General features: G+C 39.4%; 1 protein-coding gene across 3 annotated transcripts in view; it reads right to left on the reverse strand.

Moving 5' to 3' along the window:
* Positions 1–3,892: 3,892 nt before the first annotated feature.
* Positions 3,893–26,566, reverse strand: part of SLC12A7 (solute carrier family 12 member 7) — a gene marked incomplete at its 5' end in the record, with an annotated part of 97,170 nt that continues 74,496 nt past the window's right edge. For 2 of the 3 annotated variants that reach the window (XM_083749680.1, XM_083749679.1), the window contains 10 exons: positions 3,893–4,621; positions 5,503–5,636; positions 11,165–11,346; positions 14,727–14,843; positions 15,619–15,726; positions 17,159–17,290; positions 17,815–17,984; positions 19,024–19,219; positions 24,661–24,829; positions 25,658–25,762. In XM_083749680.1, the coding sequence (XP_083605806.1) occupies positions 4,530–4,621; positions 5,503–5,636; positions 11,165–11,346; positions 14,727–14,843; positions 15,619–15,726; positions 17,159–17,290; positions 17,815–17,984; positions 19,024–19,219; positions 24,661–24,829; positions 25,658–25,762 (1,405 nt within the window). In that variant the 3' untranslated portion in view covers positions 3,893–4,529. The remainder of the gene's footprint in view (positions 4,622–5,502; positions 5,637–11,164; positions 11,347–14,726; positions 14,844–15,618; positions 15,727–17,158; positions 17,291–17,814; positions 17,985–19,023; positions 19,220–24,660; positions 24,830–25,657; positions 25,763–26,566) is intronic. The other variant, XM_083749678.1, reaches the window with a different exon arrangement.

A 26,566-nucleotide genomic window follows, 5' to 3' on the forward strand; every position in this document is an offset into this window, starting at 1 on the left:
TTGACAGGATTGTCACACATCTGAGGGCACACTGCCCCTCAAGAAGGTTCCCTTTAGTCCATCCATCATCCCCAAAAATCACTATGGCCGAGGCGGCAATCACTATTGCTAATGGTCAAATACGACTAGTTCTTTGCTGATTTGAGAAGCTCCTCTGCCTGGTCCTGCCAGCAAAAAAACAAACCCATGCCTATGCAGAGGTCAAGCTGTTGACTCATTTAGCAGCAGAAATTTACTGAGAGGGAGCACAAAAAGATCGACCCAAAAGGGTTGGAGGAAACCATAGTGCTTGAGTTCTAATAACATTGGGGCTTCATAGTGCCCTTTATGTCTTGGAAGAGAACCTAAGATAGGCTGGTCAGCTTTGGGGGACTCTCACTTCCAACAATGGCAGTATTACTTTTCAAACTGTTTTCATGCACCTTGGCTTTAGGATAAGAACCACCGCCATTTCTCAGGAGTTGGCTAGTGGGGTCGGTACCCTAAAACTATCAGTAGATAGTATTGGTTGCTTAGGAAGTAATGAGAATCTGCTGACCCTGAGTGTGAAAGGCTGGTGTGAGAGCATTTTTTAAAAAAAATCTGAAGGACATTATCAAGGGTACTCGATTAGATAGCATTTTATAATTTAAAATAAACCACCTCATTCACTTCTCTTAATAGCTGACACTCAAGGCCAAAAGCTGTCCATCTCCCATGTAAGTAGATTGTAGCAAGAATGAAATGTGTATTGCGTGGAACAAAGTGATAAAATTTGGGGCTATTATTTGCTCGAGTCCTCTGCATGGAGCAAACTAGCACATCAAGGAGAGAGATACAGTAGAAGCTTTCCTACCTGATAAGCATTTACACTCTGAAATGGTGCAATCCAAAATTCTGCAATCTCCGTCCAAACAGATTCTGTGGAAGCAACATCCATAAGCTACTGAAGAGATACACCCCCTGAACCTTTCTCCAGGAATATCTGTAAGAACTAAACGAGTCTCCTAAATCCATGTGGGTTTTGCCCATGCCAGGATCACAACATGCCTTTTGGCTCACCCACCCAGTTTTTTCTTACAGATGTTGCCAGAGTAAGGTGGGACTAGACCACAGGGTGGTGATTCCTATACAGAATATCCAGCAAAATAATCTCAACTGAGCCACTATGCCAAAAAATCATTGGAGGCAAAGAAAAGGAACACATGGATCCACTCTTCACTCAGGTTGGCCAACTCAACTAAATGTGCCATCCTCCTTTAGGCACAAGGAGTTCACTGGTTAGTATGCCAACCCTTTTCCTGTGAGATAAGGGTTTTAGCCATAAATTCACAGGGTTGAGAAGAGAAAACACAGGAAAACATTTTACATGTTAAAAGATATCTAAGCAATTCTTCTTAAAATAGCCATTCTCTTCTGAGAAACTGACCAACTACAGTACATCTGAAATTCTTCTACTTTTCAAAAGCAATAAACACTTGGCAAGCCTATGACGACAGTGAAGTGATGTGTTTCAAAGCACCCTATTAAGGTCACTTGAGAGGACAAATTTCAAACTGTTCATGGAGTTATCTGGAGCACTGTATGACTTCAACTGTGAAATACGTTATGGACAATCAATAAGTAATTAGAACATCCCTAATGATTGCAACAATCACAACAAAGTTACAAAAATAAACTACAGAAACAACAAACTAATGATAGGGGATGAAGCAACTGCTAGCATAATAGCATTCACTGCATAATAAAAACTTGTGAGCCGTAATATTTATGTGAAATGCTAAAAGTAATTAGCTTTCACATATCCCCACCCCACCCGTTAACTAATATGCAGTACAGTAAATGGGTACTATTCATCTATCCAGATTTCAAAGATCAACAGCCAATAACCTTACTCCCTAACAATGGTCGTGCTGACATCAATATAGCCTCAGTACAAAAATGCTCACTACCCCCAGGAATACGTTAACATACATTCAAGGTCAAGATTTTACCCACTGAAGCCCAATATGCAATAATTTGTAACAGGATGGAAAACCTGAGGATTTTTTTATTTTAGAGCTACAAAGATGGCTCTAAAAATGATGCATCTACACATGGTGGAAAATCAACATTGCTCCAGCCAGCCAGCCACACAAATGCACATGCACACCCAGGGTTACAGCATTGTTCCTGAACCCAGTTGGTTATGTGTTCAAAGATATGCCCAATGCACGTGGAACCTATCCATGCTCTCCATCCCATACAAACCAATTCTGAGAGTTAAGGATTGTGCTAATTGGTCTTATGTACATTACATACCTAGTAAAATATCAGATGTGTCTTGAATCTCCAGTGTGCGGGCACTGAACTATCCTATCTGCTACCATGCACACGATCTGTGAAATCATGTTGTGATTCAGATGTTCATTTCTAAGCTCTCTTCAGAAAATTAGTTTCTTCTCTTTCTGCGTTACAGGTACCTTGCTGAGAGTAGAAGCTTGAAATCCCATCTCTAACAATGGTTATATTTGCAGTTATTGTTTGAAAAAACTTACCACTATATCAAATAGTTCTAATTTCATGCATGGGTAACTTACGTACAATACATTTCTTAAACGATCCACAACAGTGACCAGAGGAGGAATGACCACTGGGAAGAACCCAGAAAGAAGAGATGCTGTGTTGCATCTGCAGCAGCACAACTGGATGCCTTCTTCTGCCCCAGCTGCAACAAAACATGTCTCTCCTGTGTTCATCTCTACAGACACAGCAGGCACTGTAACTCTCCAGTTGTTTGACATAACCCTTGAAGCAGTGGCGTAGCGTGGGTTGTCAGCACCCGGGGCAAGGCAAGTAATTTGCACCCCCTAACCCGTGGATTTGCGCCCCCTAACCCATGGATTTGTGCCCCCTAACCCCCAGATGTTGCGCCCGGTGTGGCCGGCCCCCCCTGCACCCCCCACGCTACGCCACTGCCTTGAAGGCCCACTCTTCCATTGTTTCCCAAGACGGATGCCAACCTAACTTAAGCACAATACATTTTTAAATGTGATAAAGGTTTGATCTAATAAGCAATTCAATATTCTATTTATCTGCATTTCTACGCCCTCTAAAAAACCCCACAAAAGTCATTAAAAAACACAAGGTTTTTCTCATGGTGAAATTTCCAGAATTTTCACTTTAACTAAGTAATATTAATAACACTGCTGGTGCTGTTACCAAGTGCACTTATTTTGCACTCAACAGCTGCTGTATTTAACTCTCAGTTGCTTGATTCTACCTGTACCTGTACGAAATATTTATAATACAGTATTTCAGTTTCGCATTTGGGTCTCCAAAAGAGCCCCCTTCCAATATTGAGTGGAAATATATAGTTATGCTTTTGCTGCAGGAAGTCAGGGAAGTGGAAGAGTCATGCTACTGCCCAAGAGGATGGAGGACTAATAGTGAGCATGTGTTGATCTGGGATCTGGTAAAGTCAGGAGTTTACCAGAAATTTGAGGAAGAAGCCAAACTCCAGCCACTCCCTGCCTACTAAATGAAATGGGTACTATGCAGCTTATAGGTAGGCAAGTGTATTAGAGAACGAATTTTAGACTTTTATTTTGCCATTTATAGGGTCCAGTCAATATTGCTTAAGAGCAGAGTATTCTTATTTGTCAAGTTTTTGCATTTTGATGTCTTCCATTTCCCTACAGCAGCTGGACATGTGTAACTTCAAAGGCTTAAATGATTTATTCTAGTGGATTTCTTCCTTTCTTCTTTCCTAAAAACTAAGAGCTGGGGTTCAAAACCTTAAAAACAAGACACTCCAAAAATAAGATTAGATCTTGCTGTATTTGTAAGTGAAGTATTATCTTTTTAAGGTAGACTCAGCTTTCAGCAACAATTTAAGCCTGGACTCATAAGGGCCACTTTCAAGTAGTCAAAATTGTGGTTCCTAAATCAAAGGACTTTTATTCAACCAGTGATCTTTAATTAAAATACAATGCTAAACAATTCACACAGTTGTGGATTAAAATGAATACAGAACCATAGAGACTTGGTAAGGAGACAGAACCTGCTTCCGGTCAGCAGGGTCAACGGTACAAAATATGTAGGCCAGACTCTTATAAAATGGTTCCTGGAAGCCCCATTCTTCATTTTCTTTTTTAAAAACCATCATTATAAAAAGTTGTACAAACTTAGGAGTCTGTTCCTATGTCCAAGAAGCAGCTATTGTATTTACTAGGAGCTATGTGCAAAAAGTATGCCCCTCTGTGTCCCACCCTAATCCCCAGAACAACAAAAAAATATCGTCTCCCAGTTTTCTACATTAAAAAAATATACAAGCATATAATACATTTATTCAATAAAGACACATTTTAGAGAGATCTATGTAGGAAATAATTTTGCTTACATAATTTTATAAAAGAAAAAAGAGAGGATTCAACTGTTTGATTCTATTTCGTATGCAATAAATAGGGCTGGGCAAAAGTCATTAGTCCCAACAAGATTTGCCAAAGTCCCACATTTAATTGCGGAAACAGATGTTATGTGTAGTGATATTGGTGTGTTCAGTAAAATTCTTAGGAGTAAATGGTGATAACTTCACGACCTCCGCCTCGTACCAAGAGCACTCTGTTCAAGCCTTCTGTCAAAACTTCCAAGAACTCCATATCTGGATGTCAAAGTAGTCAAGGTTTTAAGACCTGGAATAAAATTGTACCGAAACCTTATGGTGATTATATACTTCCCCTTCCCACACCCAAAGGTGCAAACTGCATCTCTCTCAAGGTATGTGTTAGCAAAACATACTCAGCTTGCTTTGCCCAACTTCATACTTCTGATCAGCGATGATCTCACTGGGCAAATCACTCTCATTCCCAAATTCAACTTCAGTTCCACATGGGAAAGTAAAATGGGAATTTCTGTTACCTGTTATCAAATGTAAATTGTAGATTTATCTGGAAGCAGGAAGTGTGAGATTCTATCATTATGTAACTGACTTCCCACACTGTTATTACCGTATTTTTCGCTCTATAGGACGCACCCGACCATAAGACGCACCTAGTTTTAGAGGGGGAGAACAAGAAAACAAAATTCTCTCCCTCTCTGCACAGCGCCCCTTCTGCTTCGCTGAGGGAAAGCTGCGCAGCGCCTCTCCAGCGAAGCGAAGCCAGGAGAGCAAGAGGGATCGGTGCGCAACAACCCCTCTCGCTCCCCTGGCTTCAGGGATAGCCGCCATAAGTCTCCGGAGCGCGGTGGGAGGGTTCCCGCTGCGGTTCGGAGACTTCGCGTTGCTTTCATTGAGTCTATAGAGCCTGCATTCGCTCCATAAGATGCACACACATTTCCCCTTAATTTTTGGAGGGGAAAAGGTGTATCTTATAGAGCGGAAAATACGGTAAATCACTTACCTCCCCTGCATAATCGGTCAACTGCCTTTATTTCATACAGTTCTATTCAATATTTCCCTCATCTGATTCTGATATGGCATAACAGATTTTGGGTGCTGCTGGATAGCTACGTTTATGCCTAAAGTGCACCAAAAAAGGATACAATTTTCGTCCCCATGCCTGTTTTTTGGAGGACCAGGCATGTTCAGTAACACCAGTTGGGCATGTTGTGACTTGTTTAGCACAACTCCATTGAGCTTGACGGCAGTGTGCATCCTTCGCACATTCGACTGGTTCCTACAACATAGCAACAATTAGAGATGGATCAGCCAGCACAATCTTACTGATAGGTGCAAGGAAAAAGTTACTGTTGCAGCCAAAAAAATCTTAAGCCATACAACATAGCAACATAGCTTAGTAATCAGAAGGTAATGCCATGACATTTCCTAAAAATAAAATAAAATAAAATACTTGAGAAACAGTGTCTATGAAGTCTAGTCAACTGTTGGGCTTGTGGACCGAATCAAGCTTTGGAAACAAATATATCTGGCCCTTCTGTAGACCCGCAAAATTTAAATCAAGGAGTGATAAAACATTTTGTTCCAAGTAGCATAGAATTGTTATTGTTTTTGCACTTTTTCTAAGTCAAAAGGCTACCAAAGTGAATTTACTCCTTTAACGGTTCTTTCATCAATGACTTCTTCATTCTTACACTGACACAGAGCAAGGGCAAGAAACCCATTTTTTTCTCAGGGAACATTTTCCACCAGGAATAACCTGCTGAGAACTGCCTAGTGGCATAGGGGACTTGCTCCAGCCTGATTATTTTGATTGCCCTTCTCCGTATTTGTTCTAATTCTGCAACATCCTTTCTAAGGTGTGGTGACCAAAACCGCACACAGCATTCCAGGTATGGTCACAACATAAATTCACATTTCAGTATTGGTAGTTTTATTTCTGATTCCTTTCTGTATAACCCTCAAACTGAAGTTTACCTTTTTCTACAGCTGATGCATACTGGGTCAAAATTTTAATTTAGCTATTCCACAGCAGACTCTAACATCCCTATCCTGCCCCAGGCACTGTCAGCTAAGACCCCTTTAATGTGTGTGTGGAATTAAGTTTTTTGCCCTGATGTGCAAAAACCAAAACAAGGAAAGGGAGGCAGTGGGCTGCATCTGGCCAAGGAAGAAGCCTCCGTAATATTTTTCTGCAGTGCTCCAACAAAGAAAATTGCCTCTGAAGGCGGAAAACTTTTCCCAAAATGTGTTGGGCATTAACAACATTTTCTTGCCCCAATGTGAAACACTTAAACTGAACTGTATTTGCCATTAATTCTCAGGGGACATGAATGTCAGTGGATAAAGAGAACCAATAAATTAGGCTTAGATTTCTGTACAGTATGTGACTAATTTTAGACATATTATATGCTCAGCTGCTCCCATTAACATAACACTAAAGTTTTAAAGTACACTGATTGTGAAAATTAAAGGACACAACTTTATAGAACAATAACAGCTGCTATGTTACCTTCGAAAAACTCAAAAGGCAGATGCCATTCTTCTTATGAATGCAGTAATGGGCAATATATACCCTGGAAGATTCTCCCATCACATTTTTCAAGGGTGGCGAGGATACAAAAGTTAACTGTTAGGGTCCTTTTACCCTTTATTTTTGTTTCTCATTCTTTAAATATAACATGCTTTGGAACAAGCTAGGGTACAAAGCCAATTTCAAGCCATGACTTAGTATCTTTGCTTGTTCTGAAGCTGTTAGCCATAGTTTCCTGGTTCAGACCAGAAAACAACCGTTAACGGGAGTCTTCCTCGTTTGTTTGCTCCTTCATGTCAAAGGAGGGACAAAGAGGTCTCATGGACAGCTGCAAGGCACATTCATGCCTTGCCTTATTAACCCAAGAGATCATCTAATTGCAGCACTTGCTCCTGACCTAGAGAATTGTGGGAGCACAAGAGCCCAGCTACATACATATGCATAAACCTAATTATGGGTGTACAGTCATACCTCGGGTTACAGACGCTTCAGTTGCGTTTTTTCGGTTTACGGACTGCCGAAACCTGGAAGTACCGGAAGGGGTTACTTCCAGGGTTCAGCGGTCACACATGCGCAGAAGCACTAAATCGCACTTTGCACATCCGCAGAAGCGTCAAATTGCAACCCGCACATGCGCAGATGCGACGCTGCGGGTTGCAAACGTGCATCCCGCACGGATCCCGTTCGCAACCCGAGTGTCCACTGTATATGGAACAGGTCGTGGGTTTCTGTATGCATGACTGGTGACAGTCTGTGATCTGCCACATGGCTGGATTTTGTGCGTTCAAGAAACCAGATCCCTGGGCAGAAAGCTTTCTGCAGGCTGATCACATCTGCTGAATCAAGACACTTAGGTGCCATACAATGATTATGGAGGATGGATATGTAAAAAGACATTTAAAAAAAAAAAGTGAGGGAAAAATCAATGCTATGTGTGAAGGTTTTTGGTATAAGAAACTGATGACTCACACAGAGGGAAAATCAAAGAACAAAATGACAGGGATATTCAACAAAAAAGAAAAAAAGGCAGGAGAGAGCCCTTAGTAGTGCTTCAAAGCAGGGGGATGGAAGAAGTCGCGGGAGAACAAAAACTTGCATCGCTATCACTTTCATGAGGTTGAATGATCTGCCTAAAAAATGACTCATTTATCCACATTAGTTTCTTTTTATAATCTTATCTGCTGCTATGTCCCCCCCGCCCCCGTGGGTGGAGAGTTTGAAGGTATGCAATATTTCACACTATTCTTACAAATTAAACAACTGAACACAATATATAGCTTAACAAACTCATGAGATTAATATCTGCATCTATCTTTCCTACTTCTTAATTATTATTATTTTTAAAATCACCTTTATTGTCATTGTTGTAATCTTTGCAATTATGCCAATGTTAGCTTATCCAGAAACTACTGTGCATCTGGTTATCGAGATAATTAAGGGGAAAAGTTGCACCCATGGGATTTTGATGAAGGAAATGTCAAATGTTTTATACAGGCAAATGGTGACCTTCATTTTATGAAACACATAATGTGATTTACTCTGAAGAAAAGTAGTAATAAAAAAGAGGCACCTAGCTTAGAAAAAGGAGAAAAGCATAAAAGGAAAATATGACAGGAAGGCTAAGCCATCACATTCACATGCTAAAACATAATGCACAGACCCAGTGAAGATTCAAAAACAGCTAATTTGGAAGAGGCATGCAACAACACTTAAACAATAAAGCACAGAAAGCAGGAATAACAACCTAAATTAAATCAAATTCGACTTACAGATTTCCCCATTCTCTACATGGAAGAGAAACAAATGTGCAAAAATATTACATAGCTATATGGCATATTTTTCTAATATAGCACCTTAAAACATAATATAACTTTATTCATTTCCTAAATATTTTAATCACTAAAAATTAGTATGTCTCGTGTGATTTTTAAAAACAAACCATGGCACACATTCCTAAAAGAATGGAAACATTTAAATTGTCCCCTGTTCATATTGTACAACAGTTCTGCACTGCTCTTAAAGTTGCCCCTCTAATCTTTAAGTGATTTCCTGCAGTGTTAATAGCTCAGACACAGAGATGAAACTATGCAAACAAGCAACTCCTGAGTTTGCACACTCCCTTTCCAAAATCTTCCTTCATCTGAAAAAAGAATAAATTCTGACCCAACATAATATTGTATTCATCTATACTTGCAGCATTTAAAATGCCTACTCTTAAATTTTCTGTTTCTTTAGTTTTTATTTCCAAAGCTTTTTATTATGGTGCTTTAGTTTTTAGCTTTTACTTTTTGGCTGTTTTTTTCATGTTAGTTATGGTTTTCAACCCTCTTTTTGTAAGTGTTTGATGTGGTCTGCAATTTTTTTTGCAGTTGGCTTTTGTGTTAATGTATTTTTCCTCCCCACAACTCCTTGATGGCAGGTGAACATTGTACTTGGGAGGGATTGGATATTTTTTCACCTAGAGAGAGGAGAAGCAGGGAGACTGTAGTGTGGGCTAGCAGCTTCCTACATCTCGGAGAAACAGTATCTGACCACATCAGCTCTCTTAAAAAGGCAGCAAGCAGTAAAAGACAAAGCTGTATGATTGCAACTGAGCATTCAGGGACACAATAATTCTGCAGCTACTTGGCCAGATTAAAACGAACCTATTCGGTTTTTGCCATTGCCACGGCGTTCTTAAGTTGGACAATCAAACGTAAATTAAAGTGGTGTAAATTTTCTTTCTGAGAGATAAGCAACCACAGCAGTAACCTTACCAAAGGCCAAAACAATAACTTCTGAAGCACATAGGTCAGCAGGGAAGGTTAACAGGGAGACATAGGAACATGTTGCAAGTACACACACATAGGTTGCAATGCTGTAGACCATAATGCAAGTGAGGGTTTCTAGATCAGTGTAGAAACTCATTTATGTCTTTTGGGGAACAGATTTCTATCACACTATTATTAATCTTCCTAACGAATCACCTGTTCCGCTACCGTGTATGACAATTACAGATGTGGTCAGTTATTTTCATTAAAAAGCTCAACCCATTTTCACATTTCTTGCTACAGAAATCTAGCAAATGCTCCAACTGTCCTAGTTTATGACAGAAATAATATTTATTGTAGTGTAAATAAGGATGGACATAAAATTATTTCTTCAAATTATTTTAAAGGATATCAAAATCTAAATTGTACGGAAAACATATATCACATTCTTTTCAGATTTAGTGCTAAATTTGTAATGCTTTACATATTAAACATATTAAACTATTACTTATTTTTATGTTCTGAAATTAATGTATAAATGAGGGTTTGGATAGCAAATTTCTAAAGAACGTAATCAAAACAACCCATGTACAATAGATGATAAACATAATAAGCCATGTTGTGACACATAACCATGTCTTTTATTTCCATAAAAATAAAACACAACATTGTTGTTGTTTTTTCAATCTGTAGGCGCTGCAAGTTCTGGCAATGATTACTAGGATTACATCGCCATCTAGTGGTTGCTGAAACAAAGTGATTCACTTCCTTATAGTACCACTTAAATAATGATGTTGCTATGATACCAGGCCACACAAAGCATAAAAGTTTAACAGAAGGAAACACCCCTGTTTCTAAAGATATTCTGTCCTCCTTTACATTTCACAAAGTTTTCTTCAGTTATGGCTCCTGCTTACTCATAAGCCTTCAAACTAAAACTCAGCTCCTGCTTCACTCAAGAGAGCAGTACTGAGTATAAGATACCCAGAGAATAATTAGAAGACAATTCTGTTCATGTAAGAGCAAAAGTAGTACTGGGAAGAGGGCTAGTAGTGTGTGTATAAAGAAAAATAGAATTATTTATATCTTCAGCATGGGATTTTATGATTTTAAGGCATTTACACCTCCAGAATCTAACTGGCCAATGTACGTATTTTTTGCTCTATAAGACGCACCTAGTTTTTGGAGGAGGAAAACAAAAAATAATAATAATATTCTGAATCTCAGAAGCCAGAACAGCAAGAGGGATCACTGTGCAGCAAAAGCAGCTATCTCTCTTGCTGTTCTGGCTTCTGGAATAGCTGCGCAGCCTGCATTTGCTCCGTAAGACGCACACACATTTCCCCTTACTTTTCAGGAGGGAAAAAGTGAGTCTTATAGAGCAAAAAATATGGTATTCTTACTGCTTTCTTCTATGAGCTACCATTTCTAGAATGGTATAAACCCATTCTATTCAATACCATTAAATGTTAGTGTGGGTTTGATCAATGCTATCGGTATTTAATGCCTTAAGTATCTACTTACGGTTTCATACTGAAGATATCCTTGTAGCTTGACAGACAAGCTTCTTTATTTTTATGCTTCTCGGATATAAGCTTTTCCTTTGTCCAGGTCATTTGTATTTTGTCTGGTGTAGCAACAGCAGTGTGAGATTTGACCATTCCTGTTGAGCGGGATGCTGTGTTCCTATCATGGATTAATTGAGCCTGACCAAACACAAACAAGCAATGTAAAGATCAGCATTTTGGCAAGTCGGGGAACTCAAGGCTGGCAGAGGCCTGTAAATACCATGTAAATACTTTGCTTGCTTGTACATAAAAGCAGTTCATGTTCAGCTTATGAGAAATGCAATGTATTCAAGATGTTTATTCACCAGTTTAATGACAATAATGGTTGATATTATTAGTTCTAAATGGGGATGGGGAATCATTCCATGGCCCATATAAGTGTAGAAATAATGTATTTGACCCTGCAGATACATTTGTCTGTGATGGGATGACTTACATGAAGGCAGCTGCTCATTTTGAAGAATAAGAATATATTTATACACACATATGGTACAGAACACACATTTTCCTGAGAGTTGCACTTCACAGATCGATTCTGTGGCAAAAGTGAACCCCGTGGAGGCACATTCCAATGTCTCTTGAGCCAAACGTATGCCAACAACCATGTTTTCAATTTCTTTCCTAATGATTTATAGGATGGAATTTGCCTTTTATTCCCATTCTTTGCTACCTCTTACATAACCAGCTCCTGTTCCAGGAGAGGCCCTCTCTACTTATCATACGACTGCGGAGTTTACTCAGGCTAGTGAAGTCCCTTGTCAAAAACTATGCCAACCAGATCACCTCTATTTGCTTGTTGACGCTCTCAAAGAACTCTAATACGTTAGTAAGACAGGACTCAACCTTACAGAAGCCATGCTAGTTCTGCTTCAGCAAGTCTTGTTCTTCCACATGCTTGGTTATTTTATCGTTAACAATATTTTCCACCGGTTTTGCTAGGACAGGCAAGCTAACCAGCATATAATCTCTAAGATCCTCCCAGGATCCCTTTTCAAAAACTGGTGTTACATTGGCCATTTTACAGTCCCTGGGTATGGGGACTGACCCAAGAGACAAATTACATATTTTTGTTGGGAGATTACATGATAATATAGCAAGCCACTTGCCATTCAATCCTATTTCCATAGATGGCGCTACTGTTCTTTAGACAGAGCAACATGACAGTAAAGTGTGAAAGAGTTTTGGCTCAAGGAACTTCTGAAACAAAATCTGGCATTTAGGATACTACAAAGCCAGTGCTTTTGATTGCTCTGGTGTAAAATCTATACCTTTCTAAGCCTGCCCAAACTTAAGTGGTATAAGCTTTAAAATTAAAAACTGTCACAAAATAGCAAGCTCACTGTTTGTAAGAACTTGCATCACTTGTCACCAGAAGTCACAGCCACCATCCAAATTGTTCATTAATATCTCACCTCCATATTCATCATATTACCCGCTATCACAATAGATGAGGTGGGAAGACATTTTAACAGCATCAAAATATTGATATTTGAGTACTATGAAATGTAGCAGCATAGCAGGAAACACTGCGCAATAGAATTATTCTCTGGAAAGGCTCTGTATGTCACCTTAGTATCACAGTACCTGTCAATACAAGTCTGTAACATCCTATATATCATATGTAACCAGTTCAACCAGAGAGCTTTCTCATTAACGTTTGCATCAATGCACAAAATGCTGAAATGCTGTAATTCTGTCACAAAGTCTTAATTACATCACTGAATTATCCTAAAACTAGTCTGAGTTAGCATGTATGCATTTTCGCTTATACAGTACTGCTTATTATATTCCTTAATTTCAATAACCGAGAAACATTCTACTTTTATATTGACAAACTGTTCGTCAAAGAATGCAGAACAGTGCAATGAATAATGAAGTAATAAACACAACAATCTACCACATTAGTGTTAACAACAAACAATTCAGACTTGTTCCAAAGAGGAGATACTATCAGAGGGATAAAGCCAAACAATATCCAATGAAGGTATTAACATTTAGGTTAATGTTTTTATTTTTTAAAAAGAATACCTCAGGCTTTAGGACACAAATGATAATTACTGACGTCAGTTACTGCTGGATTGAAAACATTAAAGATCTGATAAATCATGTGATTTAAATACAACATTTTAAAAGAACAGAAAGGGGTGACATTTACTAAATTCTAATTTTGGATTATTTTGTTATCACTTCAAACACACAACTACACTGAACCTACTAAAGGTGATCTACAAAAGGACATTCCACATTGCTAAGAACTAAAATTAGGACATCTGGGTTTGAACACAAGAAGCCACACTTGAAGTGCCATTTTTTAAATTTTAATTTTTTTATATATATAATATTTATTAAATTTTTGTTTGACAATAAAGATACATAAAAAAATATACAAAATTCAGATATCCTCATTTCATAAACATCCTTGGACTTCCTCACGCCTCTTGTTCCTACTCTCTAAACTCATAAGTTTTACCAGCAAATTATTAACTTAATTTAATTTGTCTATTAAAATTTCCCAATATTCAAATCTCAAATTTAATCTTTTAAATTTCTCTTGTCAAAGGTTAATTATAGAGTACCATTTATCCACAATTTATCTTATTTTTCAATTACGCCATTTTTAAAATTATAACCGGGCTTAAAATGTATCATGGCATTCTGTAGAACATTATTTCTGTAGATCATTATTTCTATATGAACAATCAAGATTCAGAAACACAAAATTATTGCTGCCGTCCATTATTAAATCTAAGGAACTTAGCAAAATGCGAGAAAGGCTACAATTTTGCACACAGCTGAGTGTGATAAAGCTTGAGATTTCTCATAAATATTGGAATTGTGGTAGATAGTGATCAGTGATTTGGCTTCTAATTTCAAAGATCATGTTTTTTATAAAAAATAAAGAACCTTATTGTTGTATGTTTCCTGAAGGGAGTGTCTTGAGTGCTAACCTGCATAGCCTTTAAATATTTCTGTTAAATATTGCCTAGACTTGTTTGATTGGTTCAGAGTGACAATTCTGGTGGTCCTATGCAATAAATATAACTGCAGAATGCTTATGAACATTTATTTATTTATTTCCTGGATTTATTCCAGGAAAGTTCTGAAAACAACTTTCCAAATTTCTGTCTTTCCTGGAAACTCAGAATTTTGAACACGTGTGTTCTTGTGTGGAGAGCAGTACCACAAGTCTTTCTTTAATGTACATAGTACTGATACCAGATTCAGGGGCCTTCCCCTATGAACATAAGACTTGAATACCATGTTGTTCAACCAAGTGATTCAACTAAAGGGTGGGGGGGAAGATTCAGAATGGTCTATTCTGAAAAGCTGCACATTGAAATTTTTATTTTAAAAAACGCATCTGCTTTTATACCGTAGGAATGGTAGTCCCTACATATAATAGTGTAATTAGTAAGAATTAGAGCAGGTTAGTGGTAGTAATTAGTACAGCTATGGTTTACAATGGCACTGTAAGTGTTGTCATGGGAAGGGAACAGTCAGGTGGGTACAATTTCTACCTCTTCCTCCTGAATGTCATTAGGTAGCAGATTGTCTACATCTTGACCAATACATTGTGGGCTAGAGCGGCTCTTCTTTCTGATTGAGCCACGAGACTCGTCAGTGATGCTCTGAATCTGGGACAGGAAGGTCACCAGGCACAACCGGAAAAAGCATATCATTAGCTCATAAAATACAATGGCACTAGTTAAACAACAGAAGGAAGCATAGTACATCTAAACAATGGATATTGCACTGGGTAACTTATAATGGATTGCAGTGGCAGGTTCCTTACTGCCCCCACCTCCCGTTAAGGGACAGCAAGGATGCTGACCTGAGGCAAGGAGTGCAGTGGTGTTCCTCCCCACCATATGATGCTTTCTGTGCTTAAGTTAGTTTTCCAATATGAGAGTAAATCTGAAAATCCGAAAACCCAACGGACATAGTGAAAGAGCCAAGGGTTTCTTTAAAAAGAAAATTTGTCTGCTAATCCATTGTTAAAAAGTTGAAGAAGCCGGCTAACTAAAATGTTGATATAAGGGATTTGGAAGTCATAGGTTAGGCCTCCACTCTAGATAGGGTAATTCTTGTTTCAAATCGGTGCTGTCCTTTAATGTTTTCAGTGAAAATAATATTCTAAAGTCTTTTATTAGAACAAAAATTGTATTTTTTGTATTTTATAACCATTTCTGACCTTCACCTTCGTAAGCATGTACTTGTGGATTGAATCCTCTTTGATATAAATGACACTGCTCTTGTAGGTAATAATAATAATAATAATAATAATAATAATAATAATAATAATAATTTTATTATTTATACCCCACCCATCTGGCTGACCTCATTAATTAGCACCAGAGTTTGGGTTTGATCATACATTATTTTTGAAAATAAGAAAATAAAATGGATTACCTCTCTTTCCCTTTCATTTTTAGAAAGCTGCATTTGCTTTAGCATCTGAGATCTCTGTTCCATCACAAGGGTCTTCTCATACGTAAATGCTGAAATATCATTTTCAAACTGGAAAAATAAATAAATGTTATTTGCAATAAAAAGAAACCATATTCCAGAAGCCCTGATGTTTGGGTCAATCCCCTGAGACTACCCCAAAAGCAACGAAAGAAAGAAAGATGATAATTTAAAAAAAAAAAATAATGGAAAAGGAAGCATTAAGTTAAAATTGCAATGAGGAATTCTGCTAATTTTTATTTAGATAGATGCAAACTGTCTATGTAGACCCTGATGATTTAACCGACCCTCAAAATGGGGGAAGGGGGGGCAACACATTCTTCCACTGTTCTGCTGCAACTTATGTGGCTGAAACATAAAGTTGCACATTTCCTCATTAAAAATATAGAGCTAATATACACTATGAAGATAATGGATTCTTGGACAAATATTAATTGGTTTACATATGCAGTTAAGCCCGCAATTTACGTGCATTTAACTCGTACACATTCAGTTTTATGCACTTGGCAATTTAAAAAAAAAAGAAGAAGGAAAGGGGAAGATATGGGGTGCGGTTCTGGGGAAATGACTTTGGCAAACCCATCTGCCATTGAACCCATTGTGTTTTGTCTATACATGATTGTGGCTTCACGTGGGTTCCCCGGAATATAACTCCCAAGTAAGTTGTGCGCTTTCTGTAGTCATACTCTCATCCTCTGTCCCCTTTTCAGATGGATATAAACACACATACTCCAACCTTATTCAACTAAATCCTCCAGTAGAGGGAGCTAAAATAGAGGCCAGTTTCCTCTCTGTTGGGACTACAGCCACAAACGATGAAAGTATTAGAGAAGAAAGGGTCCCTCAAGTCTAACTTGCAGTGGTTGAAAAGACTGCCCACTCAGCCACAATTTGGCAATTCATTTGTGCAGCCAGATGTAAACTCTTAAAGGAGCATTCAGATTTCTACCAGGGTGGAAGAAAGAATAAATGGACACGATCAAGTCAGTTTAACTGCAGTGAGACACCTGTTTTAACTTTCCCACTGAAATCATTAGGATGTGAATATGCTTAGCCCTGACTGGATCATAACCTAATCTGGATTGGGAGTATATTAAGTGTCTTTTTTTTTAAGACACTGATTTAAAACGAAATATGTGCCATGGACAAAACAAATCAGAGCTTGGCTTTTTGTGCTGTCTGAACCCAGGCTCAAGATTTGTCTCCACAAACAAGCTTGAGTGGTGAGAGAAGAACAAATCTTGGTTATAGCTCAGGGTTTGTTTGCATGAAACAAACCACAACCCTGAGGCATACATACACACACACACACAATTATGTGAGTTGCTTTGGGGCTCACTAAAAGAAGGCTGTTTTTTGTTGTCGTTTTTTAAATTACACATAGGTATCTTTTCTCACAATGGACATCTTAAATAACGTTCCTCAGCTAAGGATAAACACAAACATTTAATGAAAGCTTAACTGGGTGCATCAAAAACCTTACCATTTCAACAACCTCGACCTCAGCATTAATTCGAAGATGGTACAAAAACATCTGGAGATCCTTTTTCATTTGAATACTATTGTCATCCATTTGAGCTACAGTAAAGATGCGCATTTTACATTTTCTCCAAACCTGTCAGTAGGAGAGAACATTTTTTTTTTACTAATGTGGAAGTGATTTCTCATAACTTTATAGCTGGCAATGTACTGCTGATGGTTCTTTACTGTGGTTTTCTGCTGTTAGCACTGCTAACAGTGTAGCACTGCATTCCTGCCTAATGCCCATCTCTCATAAGCTTTCCACTACCAGAAGAAGTCCAACAAGAGGAAAGTGAGGAAGAAGACAGTGACTTCATGCACATAATCTCCAGCCTTTAGAACTTCTTTGTATGCAGATGACTTCAGATGTTGCATCATTATGCTTACAGAAACACTTCTCAGTAAGAGAAAATCAGGCCTTCTGTTATACTCCAAAGGTTTATGAGACAAAGAGATCCTGCACTGACTATATCTCATGTCCGGGCTACTTGTCGTTTTGTTTATGCAGAACTATCTGGATCCTTTATAGGATTTCACATGCAAAAGTTCCTAGCCTCAAAGAGCTTAACACTTGTTCATTTAAAAGCAAAGTTTCCCAAAGGAAAGAAAGGCTAGTACCTTGTGTTGTCGCAGCAGGAAAGGAAGCAACATCAACATGCCTCCGTCATGAACAATCCACCAGACATCTATGTTGCCCTCACTAAAACGCTCTTGATTCGTAGGGAAAGAGTCTATATTTTTGGCAACTAGAAGGGCTTGCTGTGCAGCCGTTGTTTCTCGAACAGTGTCTGAAAAAAGAAACAGGACTGCTGAAAAACACTATTGGTATTTTTAAAATTTTTTATCCTTGTTAGGAACCGAAGAAGCTGCCTTATACAAAGTTTGAACACTGGTCTAGCTCAGTAAGTATTGTCTACAATACCTGGCGGTAGCTTTCCAGCATTCGAAGCAGGAAGATCTCCTAACTCTACCTGGGGTTGAGCCTGGAATAGTCTGCAAGCAAAGCAGAATCTGTACCACTGAAGTTTGGTTCTTGTCGTGTTGGACATATTTAAGGTTTAATAAAAGTCTGAGCTGTATCTGTGCCACAGTGATGCACAAAATAATTAAATGTAGATAACCTGTACACTTTGCAGGTTATCTGTACAGGGACGTCTAACTAAGAGACTGTGATTTACTCACAGAATAAAAAACTGCCCCTTTTGGGGGCGGTTCAGGTCAAAGTTGCTGAGCTTTTTTTTAAGGTATAAAAGGGAAAATCAAAAGATCACTAAGAAGACAGTCAGCTAGAGATCATTCAAGAATGGAGGGCGGGGGGCAGGGACGGATGCTCTTTTGCCGCCGCTAAGGAAATGGAGCCAGTGATCGGCTGTGATCTACCAAAACCTCCCAGGGATCTACCAATAGATTGTGATCGACCTGTTGGACATCCCTGGCATAGTGCATTTTTTAAATAATTACTTGAGTCAGGGTTGACTGGCTTTTGTATTTTCAGAGGCCCATCCTTCACCCAAGGCACAAGATCATACAGGCGTTAAATAGCACTAGGCACAAGAAGAAAACTCTGCAAGACTCCACAGCACAAAGGCCATGGAGTCAGAAATCATCCAATGCTCTTCTCTGGAAGTGACCCCACAATTAGGAATGGGACACCATAAAACAGTGTGACAGCGCCACTCCAGGAGGACACTAAGGTCAATCTGTGAAATGCTTTTTTCAAAACCTCTGTTTCAGGGCACTGTTTCATACTGGAAATTTTGAGCATTCAGATGTTACTATATTGCATGTTGCGAATATGATTTGTATAACTTGTACAGCCACACATACCAACAAAGTTTTTCCAAGAGAAAGGATTATCAGTATGCTTCCAGGACTGAGGCCATGCCATCAAGACTGTGTTATGCTTCATCCCTCCAAGGCCAGCAGATTGAATCAAATGGGAAATTCCATCTCTAACAGTGGATGATACCACAATCTGGCAAAATCCTTTGGTCCTCTCTGCTCCCATTAAAGATCGAATATTCTGTTGGGATAAAAGAGACATGAATACTTATAAACACTCATAACAGAGTATTAAAGCATGGAGCATTTCCTAAAATACTGTGGACAGTTCTATTAGGGTTTCTGCATTGTTCAGCTGTAAACATACAGGAAGGAAACTTAAGCAAGCAGGATTTCCGGCAATAAAATCAGGCTTCTCTTTTGAAATAAGGATTTCCTACTAAGTTATATTTCAGACATTTAAATCGTTATCCACCAAGTCACACAATTCTAACCAATTACAATGACTATTAAACTACTCCCAGAAATACCAGTTTGATATTTAACATTATTAAATAACAAGGTTGAATTAGAGGGAAAGTGTTAAATGAAACACTTAAAGGCCTAAAGTGAGAAAATGAATTACTGAACTAATTATCACCTTTGTTACCTGGAAATTAGATTTACTACTTAAAAATAAGGTGCAAATCTATCCATTTTCATAGATAAGAGGAGAAGAATGGGAATAATTAGATATGCAATCTTCTTCTGTGATGTGGACTACTAATTACATATAATATGACACTGTATTCAACTAACTTATTTGCCCTAATAAAAACTAGTGCAAGAGAATACAACAGGAATTTCCCCCTTTCTCCCCCAGTGATCCCCAAATCTGCTTTGAAGGGTGGGGGGAACCCCCAGAACATATTTAGGGGGAGCATGGGGGGAGTGCGGGAGAAGATTTCATTGCACAAGGAAAATCTGTGCTGATGGAACCTTAATAAGCCTTAGCTTCTTTCTAAAGCTAGAAAATCTGTACAGGCCAGAGCTATTCCTGGTTTTAAAGCTATCGTTGGCATGATTTGCATTTACAGTGGTGCCCCGCAAGACGAAGGCCTCGCAAGACGAAAAACCCGCTAGACGAAAGGGTTTTCCGTTTTGGAGGCGCTTCGCAAAACGAATTTCCCTATGGGCTTGCTTCGCAAGAAGAAAGCCCATAGGGAAATCTCTGGGGACCTCTTTTAAATGCTAGCGGTGGGGAGCAAAGCCTTTTCCCCCCCCCTCCGGCCTTCAGAAGAGGTCCAGGAAGGCCAGCGGGGGCCGAAAGGCTTTGCTCCCCACCGCCAGCATTTTAAAAGCAGTCCGGGATAGCAGGGAAGCGCTTCCCGCTATCCCGGATGGCTTTTGAAGGCAGGCGGCGGGGGGGGGAGCAAAGACTTTCGCCCCCCACCGGCCTTCAGAAGAGGTCCTGGACCTCTTCTGAAGGCGGGCGGGGGGCAAACGTCTTTGCTCCCCCCCCTCCTGCCTTCCGGGAGAGCGGAGAAACGAAGTCTCCGCTGTCTGGGGTGATCTTAAAATGCTGGCGGGCGGCAGCGCTGCTGCCCGCGAAGCCTTCGCTGCTGCCCGCCAGCATTTTAAAATCGCCCCGGGAAGTCTCCGCTGTCCCAGGGGCTTTTAAAATGCTGGGGGACGGCAGCGAAGGCTTCGCTGCCGCCCGCCAGCATTTTAAAATCGCCCCGGGACAGCGGAGGACTTCTCCGCTGTCTGGGGTGATCGTAAAATGCTGGCGGGCGGCAGCGCTGCTGCCCGCGAAGCCTTCGCTGCTGCCCGCCAGCATTTTAAAATCGCCCCGGGAAGTCTCCGCTGTCCCAGGGGCTTTTAAAATGCTGGGGGACGGCAGCGAAGGCTTCGCTGCCGCCCGCCAGCATTTTAAGACTGTCCCGGGAAGGCAGGCGGGGGGGAGCAAAGACTTTCGCCCCCCACCGGCCTTCAGAAGAGGTCGGGGGACAGACTGTCCCCGGACCTGGTCTGAAGGCGGTTTCCATAGGAACGCATTAATTGATTTTTAATGCATTCCTATGGGAAACCGTGCTTCGCAAGACGAAAAACTCGCAAGACGAAAAGACTTGCGGAACGAATTAATTTCGTCTTGCGAGGCACCACTGTATTCTTGAATAATTTTAGCAATATATGTTGTATAGATAGGAACCCTGATGCTTCCCAGACAGACTCCCAAGAGAGGCTCAGTTGGTGCCTTCTTCATGGCTTTTTGGTTATGTTTTTGTTATCTTAAGACACTGGGCTTCTAAGGTGTGGCTGGCCTTACCTCCTCTGTGAGCTAAAAAGCTTTTATATTATGCTGTCTTTCCTTTTGTTCTTTTCATTTTACTTTTTTTTGGCGTTGCTCAGAGAACGTGTTGCTGCACAACCTGTATGTATACAGTGTTTATTCAAAGTAAATAAAACTTTTATCTTTCCATTAGCAAGGGACAATGGTAAAATTGTGTTCAGAATACAATAGAGTAACTGGTTTTTAAATAATCAAACTATTGTGATTAAAAATTCATCTCGGCAACCATTTACAAACCGCTGAGCCATCTCCTTTCGTTTCTGGGAATCACTCCAGGCAGACCTCTGAGCTTCAATACCTTGTTAAATATTAAGAGGGTGCTACATTTAAGTAAATGCTGACTTGCACAGGCCAAGAATAAAGCGTTCTGCTTTAAGCACTAAGCCACAAATGATCTTATGTTCATTCTAATTGCACATTGCAGTGCGAAGTCCGATTTCAAGCTCTGTCGCTGCACGGAAGGAGCTATTTTGAGTCTTCCTGGATACAGTTTTGTTCAAAAACATAATGTTGACTTTTGGTGCTTAATACAAAAAAAAAGTCAGTCTGCAATCATATAGGAGGTGCATTACAGTAGATGTAAAATAAAGCAAACCTTTAATTTATACCGCACTTTGAATGAGAAAGCATGGGATACCCACACAAAAATTCTGCCTAAAGGTATTCTTGAAATAATTGGTAAATTAAACACAAAATTATATAAAATTATATAAGATCTGAGTCTTCTTCATCCAGTTCCTCTTGTCACACTGAATACCCAATGACACAAGGGCTGGAGGTGCGACAAGAAGTAATGGAGTTACTTAGACCCAAAGTATGCCTAAGGTACCCAAAGGAGGAATGTCAGGGAAGGAAAGCCATAAAATCGTAAATTCAAGAGCAACGAACCCATCAATATGAGAGGTGGGTCACTGAGTCACAGCAGTCCTCTGCATTGTACTATCCAACTTCAAAGCTGGCCTGCTTAAATGTCACAGCGCACCCCCAGCATGCAGAAGTTGTTCCCACTGGCTTACTGCTCTAGTTTCACAGGGAGCCTGCGCAGCCTCAAACCAGGTAAAAGGAGAATACTTCTAACTGTAGTGGGGAGCCGCACAGCCAATAGTGTCAGATGTCAGAAGGGCTGAACAAGTGACAGTCGGAATGTGGAGGTTGTGCTTGCAAGAGAATGACGTAACAACACATACGCAGGAGCTAATGCTGTAAACTGTTGAGGAATCAGGAAGGATGGAAAGATAAGAAAGTTGTTAGGCCTCGTGATTAAACCAGTATAAGCTAGTAGAAGGAAGAATTATAAGAAGGAATCAGAACTCCAGAGAAAGACAAAATGTGCTGAAATCCCTCTCCGGGCTGGAGATGGGGAGAATTAATGGAACTACTGATTTTGCTTGTGGAGTGGCACAAATGTGTTGCAATCTTCCTCCCCACCCCACTCTAGGCATTGTACAGACTACAGAGCATACACAGTTTGCTTAAGTTCTCAGTTTACATCTTCTTTTTCTTGCAGGCTTACGGGTGTGCACCAGTACAAGCTTATAGACTGAAACTGCAGTGTAAAAAAGGATCTTGACACAATTGCATCATTTTTATGCTACCGTTTAATCAATGCACGTATATGCCAGTGCATATTGGTAACCTGCAAAAAACAAAGATTAAAAACTGTAAAGGGTACCAAAAAGGCAATGTTACCAATTCTAATATTAATTTTAGAATTCCTCCAAGTTAAACCAGAAGCCAGCAGAACAGTGCATTTGGCAGAGCAAACCTGCTCTTCCCTAATTTTCTCTTTTGCTTATTAAAGAAAGTCTGTCTTAGACTTACCCTCAAATATTCTATTAAAAAATAGATGGAACTGACAGCAAAAGTCAGTTCAAAAGACAAAAGTCTGGCTACTCAATGCTTGTGTTAACATTAGATTCCCCATTAGTGTACAGCTCTTCCAAAGATAATCTTAGTTCAGGCTGAAGATCTCTATGTGAGCTTTTTAGAGCCAAGCTTACTTTTTGGAAGGACTTAACATTTCAAAAAATGAAACTAATGAAGAAAGAATTAGGACTGCCAAGCTAGGTACTAATTACCCATTTCCTAGCGTCTTCATAAAATGAAGTGTAAAGCTCATTACAAAGCTTTGGCTTCATGAATTGCTTTTCTTATTATTCTGTTAATTTTATGGCTGAAATCTGCAGGAATTCTGACACTTTGGGACTATATTTTGTAGCTAACTATCTCAACGAATATATTTGATGGAACCCTGACCTCAAATCCGATTGCAATCCCACCTTTCCAAATAGCAAGGCATTAATGACCTCAGTAATGTGGGGCTCTTGATTATCCAACAATAATCCAGGTTAACTGTACAGTGGTACCTCGGGTTACATACGCTTCAGGTTATATATGCTTCAGGTTACAGACTCCACTAACCCAGAAATAGTACCTCGGGTTAAGAACTTTGCTTCAGGATGAGAACAGAAATCGTGCAGCAGCGACACGGCAGCAGCAGGAAGCCCCATTAGCTAAAGTGGTGCTTCAGGTTAAGAACAGTTTCAGGTTAAGAACGGACCTCCGGAACGAATTAAGTACAGAACCCGAGGTACCACTGTACTGTGTTTCTCCAACTCTGTAAGTCTTTTCATATTCACCAAAGGAAACAGAAGACCAGTGCTGCTGATATGAGGATGTTGGTTTTATTAACTACCTTGTCTCCCCCTCAAAAAAAAATATATCAGTTATAATAAGCGGCATTTACATGATTCTCTCACACAGCACGCCAACCAATGTAAGGTCATGGTCTTGCATGAACATTATATACAAGTATTTATATAACTCATTAGAGAATATAATTCCAATCATCTTTGTAAAAATCCTTTTGATACATCATTAATTACAATGGATGCCGAGGCCAGAACATTTTATAATCCCTTGGCTTTGGTTAATAGTTTGAGTCCACATGTTTTTCCTCCCTCGTACTCTCCTCCATTCATTTTTCAGCACTATCCCTGACTGAGTATTGCACCTTAGTACATATTAACTAACTACTTCAATCTCTAGCCCATGGTTTTTTAAAAAAATAAATCATTTTCACTGCAGCGTTTTCTAGATTTATATCACTAAAGCAATGACATAATATGATCATAAATAATCGCATTTGTAGTAATTAGATCCAACAAATGTCATCATTTAAGTGCACCTAAAGCTCCAAAATATTTTGACTACCCTTTCCCAACATGCTTAAATATAGTCAAAATTACAGAATATATTATAGCAGAAAAATCAGTGCTTTCTAAAACGATTAAATCCAAGCTATTCGTATTTGCAAATTTTATTACTGCAGCTGTGTTTTTAATACATACCTCCTCAGCCCTTTGAGCTTCTGTGAATTTATCCAAGTATATTCCTGGAAGGACAGATCCCACAATGGTCAGACCCTTCCCAGCTTTCAGTTGAGAGGTGAAGGAAAGGAGCCGTGGGTGTTTTACCACCTGCTCTGAATCCAAGTTCAGAAGAACCAAGACTTGTGGCCTGAAGTAATACAGTAAGTAAGTAAGTAAGTAAGTAAAATAGCTGATAAAAAAGGTAAATGACCCCTGACAGTTAAGTTTAGTCACAGACGACTTTGGGGTTAGTGAAATATATAATGCAGGATTATGACAACAATGTGTGTGTGTGTGTGTGTGTGTGTGTGTGTGTGTGTGAGAGAGAGAGAGAGAGAGAGAGAGAGAGAGAGAGAGAGAAGAGAAGAGAAAACCAGTTCCTGACATTCCATCACACTCTAGTACAGAGATAACCAAATGTTGATTGACTGCAGCTTTCATAATCCTGGGCCAATGGCTATGTTGACTGAGGCTGATGGGAATTGCAAGTCCAACAATAAATGGAAGTCTACCCCTGCTCTTGAGGCTCCAATAATACAGGATGGGACTATTTAGACAGCAGCAAGTTTTAATCTCAACAACTAGGGACACCAGGATCAGACTTAGCTCATGTCTGCTTAGAAAAGGGGTACCCAAACTTTTTTCAAAGAGGGTCGGATTTGATGAAGTGAATTTTTGGGAGGGCTGACCAAAGTTGGTGAGTTTTTTTTACAATTTTACCCCAAAGTTGTTGCGGCTTTTTTTTTTAGGATTGAAGTTGCTGAGCTTTTTTTAGGGTTTTACCCCACGACATATACTGCCACAGGGGCCGGATTAAATCAACCAGCGGGCCAGATTAGGCCCCCCGAGATGGATTTTGGACATGCCTGGCTTAGAAGCAAGTTTAAAAACTGAGTTTAATGGAGCTTACTTCCAATTATTAGGAATAGGATTGCAACTTTAATGGATTTATTAAATATAGTGCATTTAATTTTACCTCCAGTTTTTAGTATGAGGAGGACCCTGTTCAACCCGAAGCAAAGCGTAACGAGCAGCATTCAAGGACAATCCCCTGATTCCGTCTCCCCATTCTTTTTCAGCTCTTAAAAGAAGAAATAAAAAGGAGAGTCAAAAAAATTGTATGTTTATGATAATACCTCTATTGTTTTGCTAAACATAAGATAATACACAAAAATATATTGGGTCCAGACTGACACAACTTTGCAATTACAGTTTATTTAAAAAAAAAAACTATTCTACCTGACTGTAAATCCATGAAAGAATATATGTGAACCACTGCTTTCATGTGGAAGTGTTTGAAACACAGTAAAGGTGAATTCATTTAAATGAAAACGTATGAGTAAGAGAACTTTTTACAAAACACCGGAAATTTAATTTATTTTGGTGGGTTTGGAATTAGATTATATTGGATGAAAGTAATAAACGAGAAAAATGAATTTTCTATTACTTTGCAGCCAATTTATATCCTCTTTAAGTCCTGATCTATGTTTTAGTCTTTAGTAGATGATGAAGCAACTGGAATGGATGAACTGGGCTTCCAGATACAAGTGACAAAGACTTACACGACATAATCTGCCAGGAACTTTCATGCCTCACTGAAACAAATGGGGAGTTGCACAAGCACAGAGCATCATGTTCATGTCAAAAAGCTTGACCAGGACACGTTATTGATGTATTGCATCCTGAATCATCCCAATTTGATCCCACTCTAATAACTGTTCCTAGAGGGAGCACCTCTGCATATTCATATTAACTGGTTCCTTTTTCAACTGGTGCCCAGTTTGTGGAATAATCTCCTAGGTCGGCCACGTGCCATGCCAGCATGAGCCCTCCTATACATACCGTATTTTTCGCTCTATAAGGCGCACCAGACCACAAGACGCAT

The sequence above is a fragment of the Podarcis gaigeae genome, assembly GCF_964106915.1.
Source record: "Podarcis gaigeae genome assembly, chromosome: 7".
Classification (NCBI taxonomy): Eukaryota; Metazoa; Chordata; class Lepidosauria; order Squamata; family Lacertidae; genus Podarcis; species Podarcis gaigeae.